We start from the raw sequence: 6,367 nt of genomic DNA on the forward strand, positions 1-6,367 counted from the left end.
GTTTATTTTTTATTCCATTATATATAAAAGTACTGTATAACTGTTTAAAGTTTAGACTGATTTAATATCATAAATATTATGGAAATATTATTCAAGTTTTGGTTAAATTTACTTTATAAGAATATTATAAAATAACAAGCCAAAGACTATAATTAACTATTGTAGTTAACATTTATTTATTTCTTTAAATATTGGAATATATATATATATATATATATATATGTTTTGTACAGTAACCATATGTACATTCTTTGTAAAAAAAATAAATACAAACTTAAATGTATTGTACCCTTATTTAATGAAAGAAAAATAATTATTTTTATATATACTTAATATATAATAAAGTTTAATGGGCTTTTTCTACAATAAGCCCCTTTAGTCATAATGCATAAGGAAATGAACCAATCAAAGTTCTTTCAATCGTGCAAGGATTCTAATCGGTTCATCCTTATGCATTATGATTAAAAGTTTATTGTAGAAAGCCTATAACAAATTAAGAAACATTTATTATGCGACCTCTGTTTATAACTTCCCATTGCCAAGGAATTTGTCCTTGATTTGAGATGAGATATGCAGCTATTGCGTCTTGTTGCTTCATTGCAATTGTGGCAGCACGGTTAGATCCTACTCGATTGAGTCGTGTTACACACGCAGGAGTGTTTTCTTCTCGCCAAGAGCCAGGAATGACATTGCCATTGTCATAAAAATAGTCAACATAACCAGATGGACAGTATGATTGGAATCCAACAATGTGTTCTTCATTTTTCATTATAAAGTTGTGTAAACAAATTGTAGCAGAAATTATAGCCTCCACATTATCCGGATTTAGGGCTAATGTAGTTCTTAGCACTCTCCACCTAACAAGCATATATATAGCTGTATACATTGATTTCTGTGTATAATTTAATGATAAGAAATAAAAGTCTAAGTCAAATTATTAAAATAAAGCGATAATGTCACCTGGTTACGAGAATTCCAAAAGCGTTCTCAATAACACGTCGCGCTCTGGAGAGTCTATAATTGAAAACTTTTTCGGCGACCCCTAATAAGTTTTTCCTTGCATATGGTCGAAGTAAATTTAATCGTAACGGAAAAATTTCATCACCCACGAAATAGTAATGAGCTAGTAATGTTGAATTTGGCAATACTTTTGGGGGTGGCAGATTTAATTCATCACGTTCCAGAGCTTGTCCAAATGCCGATGCACTGAGAATACTTGTGTCTGACAATGATCCTGAAGCAAACATATATCATTAATTGGATATGTACATTTAAAAATTTGTTATTTCTCTATTTGTAGACTAATATTAAATATATATGATGCATATTCTCACCATAATCTCCAATATCTACAGAAGTGAAAGCATAATTTGCATCACATGTAGCTAGCAATACCATACTGTAATATCCTTTGTAATTATAATACGCTGAACCAGAGTTGGGTGGACATTGCACACGAATGTGCTTTCCATCCAAAGCCCCGACACAGTTGGGGAAATTCCATCTATTATAAAAGTCTTTCTCAATATTTTTCCACTCTTCTTGAGAAGGATTCTTCAAATATATCCTTCGAAGACATTGCCAAATAGCATTGCACGTTTCAATAACAACATTATAAGATGTTGACCTGCCTATACGCCAACATCTGGCCATTGAAACCAAACTGTCTCCTGATGCTAGAAAGCTATGAAAAAGTGCAAACATGCAGTTTAATAGAAGATGAAGAGAATGTATGTGAATATTTCATTGCTCAATATAACTTACCACACTGTAAATGCTAGACGAAATGCAGGATCCAAATATTCTCGTATGCTGTTCTTTATCAAGGCAGGGCTAATCAAATTGAGCAGTTCTTCAAATTGTTCAACTGTAAGTCTTGTCATTTTGAAGAATTCTTCATGATTCGTGTGTTTATACCTCAAAAACAAAGTAGTGTATACTCCCAGATGAGATCTCTCTCGCTTATCAGGCAGCATCCACCATCTCCGATTTCTAATGTTGCATCTTTTTAACAACAAATAACATGTTATCCTTTGCACCCATGCAATTGCCACAAAAAAGAACATAAAATCATCGTCTTCTTCCATTATAAAATCATAGCGTTTATAAACGTGCGCTTTACACTGCCCCATGCGTCTGCGAAACAATCTGCTTTCTGATTGGTTCTTTGTAGTCGTTAAAGCTTAAAGCTGTGGGCTTGCGAAGTCTATTGTAGACACTACAACTTAACAGCTTATGTCTTAAATGTGCGGCTTAAGTTTTAAAGCTTAAGTATTTTTTCTTAAGTTCTCATTGTAGACCACGCTTTAGTTTCATCGATCTCATCATTCCATATCCTTTCTTTTCCCCTACCTTCCAGTCTATCCATCTCCACAAAACCATCTCTTTCCCACCTCACACGTATACATATAATGTTTCATCTCGTCTTGCTCCCTACCACACATTAAGCACATTCTCTCTTCCTCTTCTAGCCAATACTTATTTTTTAACTCTAAATTACCACACCTTAGCTTAATAAGCGCCCTTACCTCTTCCCCCGCTTTTGTCCCCATCCTCATCAAACTGCTCTTTTCTAAATACTTATGTCCCTCCCCTATTTTCCTTATCTCTTTATATCTTTCATTATATTTAGCCTCCATTATCTTATTCTCTATTCAATGTTTTTGCACATCCCTTTCTCTTTTCATTATCTCTCCTTCCATATCCCAACCTCCTTTCATTCCTTCTTTAACTCTTTCTAAACCCCAACCATTCCTATTATAATATCTTTCCCTTTCCTTCCCATATAAATCTTTCCACCCACTTTCCTCCTTCTCTCCCCAACACTTTTTTTTATTAATCTCTTTTTGCTACTGTTCCTGATCTTTTCTTCATATCTTTTCGCCCTTATACCCCACCCTATTTTCAGTTTTTCCATCCCTAGCTCATACATAATAATATACCTCAGTGTGCAAAAATCCAATCTAAATATCCATCTTACGTAGTCCATCATGACTCTTTCTAATTTCTCCTTTTCCTCCCATCCCCATACTTCTACTCCGTACGTCATCACACTTTGTATCAAATATCTAAATAATGTCCATCTCCTTATAAAATCATCTCTACATATTCTTTCTCCCAAACCCCACACCTTATTCAAAGCTACCCTACCTTTCTTATACAAATCATTTATATGCGCCTTATAATTCCCTGCCTGATTAAAAGTGAATCCTAAGTACTTAAACTCCTTTACCTCTTCTATATCTCTATCTTTCCATTTCCATTTTTCCTTTCTTTCCCTACTTTTCCTATTAAACACCACAATTTTCGTTTTATTCGTAGACAACTCTAGATTTCTTTCCTTTAGAATTTTCTTTAACGTGTTCATCATATCTATCATCGCTACTCTGTTCTTTGCTAGCAGCACTATGTCATCCGCATACGCAATATTCCATATTCTATCTTTACCTAATTCTATTCCCCCTATACCTCTCTTCTCTAACATCTTATCTAAGTCCGCAATATATATACTAAATAATAACGGGCTTAACGCACACCCTTGCCTTACTCCTTTTTTAGTCACAGTTCTCTATACTCCATCCTTTCCTCTTGTAATTTCTTAATTTCTTTTTTAACCTGTTCATTCATCATTACCCTTTCTTCCTGTAATTTCTTTAAATCCTTCTTTACCTGTTCTCCCACTTCCTTCCTAACCTGTACTATTGCCTCCCTCTTCCACATCTCCATTTGATCACTTTCCTTTCCTTCTATTTCCTTATCCTCCTTACTCGTTTCTTTGAACACCACTCTTTTTCCATTTCCTTTCTCCTCTGTGACTATTTTCTTCTGACTTTCCTCTATTTTTCCTCTCACCCCCTTCCCCACACCACTTCTTACTCCTGCAGCCATAACCTCCAAAACTCCCAACCTTTATCTTGCCTCAAACTTCACTTCTCCTCCACACCACTTATCTACGATGCATACAAATGACGAGGCATACAAATGACTCTGGAGCCCAAACTTTCCAGCTTGTCAATCACGGTAGGTGGGTCACCGCGTAAAGCTCTGTCCATACCTTCCATAATAACAAGTTTGGGCACGAATTCATTGTACTGGCCGCTGAATATATTCTATATTCGTTCTCCAAGTATTGTATCCAGCTGTATATTCTACTATTCACAGTAATTGTGAGTACAGCTAATTTTGTAAGAAAAAAGTTATATTATTTTTTCCACCACTTTTTTCTTAATACAGATGTAGATAAAAAAGTCGATTTCCAATTATGTGTAATTAGAAACAAAGTTTCGTTTTTTAAATAAACTCTAGAAACGTTAATACGGAAAAAACAAGATTTCAAGAAAATTTCATAGTTTCCATCTAACATGGTCTGTATCACGTAAGCCGATAGTTCACGTATCATAGACAAATCACATAAAATTAGTCCAGCATGAAAAATATTACAAAAAAAGAAGCATTACTTATCAAAATACCTAACACCACGAGAAGTGGAAAAATATATATGTGCATAAAACATCGCGGATCCGACAGGTTGTGCGCCCGTCGGACAGCGATCGAGCGCGCTGATTTCGCCTAGCGCAGGGCGCGGTGAGATAAGGTGAGATAGGGGATTAATTAAGCGAATGATGCACAATAACGGAACCTTTATTGGTTTAACAATTCACTGGTTCTCGTTAACGAGAGGTCGGACGTGTAAGGTGGTCGTATCGGAGATCTTCGTTGTGCCGACGGCCGGGTCAGCCGATCGCGACGGAAATCTTGTTGAGCGCGAAACTGACGATCCGCGAGCGGAAATCTTGATCGCGATCGACGGAAGTCTTTCGCGTCCCTGGCACGCGCGTCCGCGACCGTCGAACCACGCACTCACAAACAATTAACAATCCACAAAGGAATTGAGGCGATGAAAGACGAGAGTTTCGAAGTTGGCGACGAGCTGAACGAATGCTATCGGGCAGTTGTGAGTCGGTCCAGACTCACACTAAGGCGTCGACACATGCGATCTCCGCGCTAGCGGACGCAGCGGAGGCGAAGCACACGGTCGGGTTAACGGCGCAAAGAGGTTAACGGCGCGAGTTCAAGCCGCCGAGAGGCACGCGAATGAAGAGCCGGCCCGAGAGAGATTTGACTCTTCGGCGTTCGAATGAATTTATAGCGAGATTGTCGCTTCGAATAGGGTTCAACGAGGAGACGGCGGCGGATTTCGCAGTCGCGAGAGGAAAGCCGGCTCTTGACAATGACTCGAACTCCGGAGTCTCCTACTCTTTTGAGACTTGCAAGGTGGATCCGGCTGAAACAGCTGATCGCGAAACGAGACGCGACTTCACGCTTCCGAACAGCAGTGCAAGACTCCCTCGAAATCAGCGAGAGCAGCTTTTAAAAAAGAAGCTCTTAGCGACAGATCGTGCGTTGGTTGGTCGCGGTTGCCGAGAGTATTGTCACACGTAGGATAAATTGCCTTATATGGGTTGCCTAGCAACAGCGGCGATCCAGCGAGCGAGTTGTCTCGCGCGAGCACTTGTTTGATTGGCCGAGTAGTCGGCATGGCAACCGCGACCAGCGAGCGAACTCCGACTAGAAAAACGGTTTCGGGCTGTGGCCAGCGCGAGCCTGTCGCGACGATGATACTCGACCGAACATTCTGGCATATATGATCGACTTTTCGAGAATGCTCTCAGCGATCTCGAACAGTTACTAATTGGACTCAAAAGCTAAAAAGGTTTGAAAAATATGTTTTTCCTTCGCGGAGACTACAACATAAAACACTATTTGATACCGCAGGTATCTTCTTTGGCATTGCCACATGTATGTTTATAATATATGCAACATCTTTGTAACACAAAATGACTTAAAATATTTATAGAGATAAAACGAATCATCATTCAATAAAAGTATTTTCAGAAAGATTTGCTTTGACAGATACACAAATGTTTTTAAAAGTATTAGAGCTACATATCTGATATGTGAAATATTATTGAAGCAAACTATCTCATACAATTATATTTAGTATCACAGAGGTTCACTCATAGGCACAATTATTGATATTACAATCAGCATTACGTATTCTGACACATGAGATATTATTTTGATTAACGAACCATTTCATGTAGCCATATGTAACGTGATATAATAAAATATTTCATGTAATTATACAGGGTGTTCGGAAAGTACCGGGACGCCCGAATATCAGGAAAAATATAAATTTTGCAAAAAAATGTTTCAGACAAAAGTTGTGGCATTTAAAAAGATGTATTTACTGATCACATCAGTTTGACCTTGGGTTGCGTAGCGAAGGTCAGGTCAAGGTCACATTAATTTTTTTAAATGGAACACCCCATTTTTCATTGCATATTCTTATAGCACATCTCGAGAG

General features: G+C 37.8%; 1 protein-coding gene across 1 annotated transcript; it reads right to left on the reverse strand.

Moving 5' to 3' along the window:
• Positions 1-252: 252 nt before the first annotated feature.
• Positions 253-4,140, reverse strand: LOC116851784 (protein ALP1-like). Its single transcript, XM_032831565.1, has 4 exons — positions 1,765-4,140; positions 1,335-1,684; positions 961-1,234; positions 253-857 (listed from the first exon to the last, which is right to left on the reverse strand). Exons 1-4 carry the CDS (start codon positions 2,130-2,132, stop codon positions 494-496), a joined length of 1,356 nt encoding a protein of 451 aa, XP_032687456.1. The 5' UTR covers positions 2,133-4,140; the 3' UTR covers positions 253-493.
• Between the last annotated feature and the right edge of the window lie 2,227 nt (positions 4,141-6,367).

This window comes from Odontomachus brunneus, unplaced genomic scaffold, assembly GCF_010583005.1.
Source record: "Odontomachus brunneus isolate Ranch 3 - 2012 unplaced genomic scaffold, Obru_v1 Obru_scaffold_191, whole genome shotgun sequence".
NCBI lineage: Eukaryota > Metazoa > Arthropoda > Insecta > Hymenoptera > Formicidae > Odontomachus > Odontomachus brunneus.

What these genes read in the sequence shown, in the direction of transcription:
- LOC116851784 (XM_032831565.1), bottom strand. Translation starts at nt 2,132, where the DNA reads ATGGGGCAGTGTAAAGCGCACGTTTATAAACGCTATGATTTTATAATG. An exon ending in TGTAGATATTGGAGATTATG is followed by an intron (nt 1,235 to 1,334) that starts GTGAGAATATGC and finishes TGTTTGCTTCAG; the next exon opens with GATCATTGTCAGACACAAGT. An exon ending in TTTGGAATTCTCGTAACCAG is followed by an intron (nt 858 to 960) that starts GTGACATTATCG and finishes TATGCTTGTTAG; the next exon opens with GTGGAGAGTGCTAAGAACTA.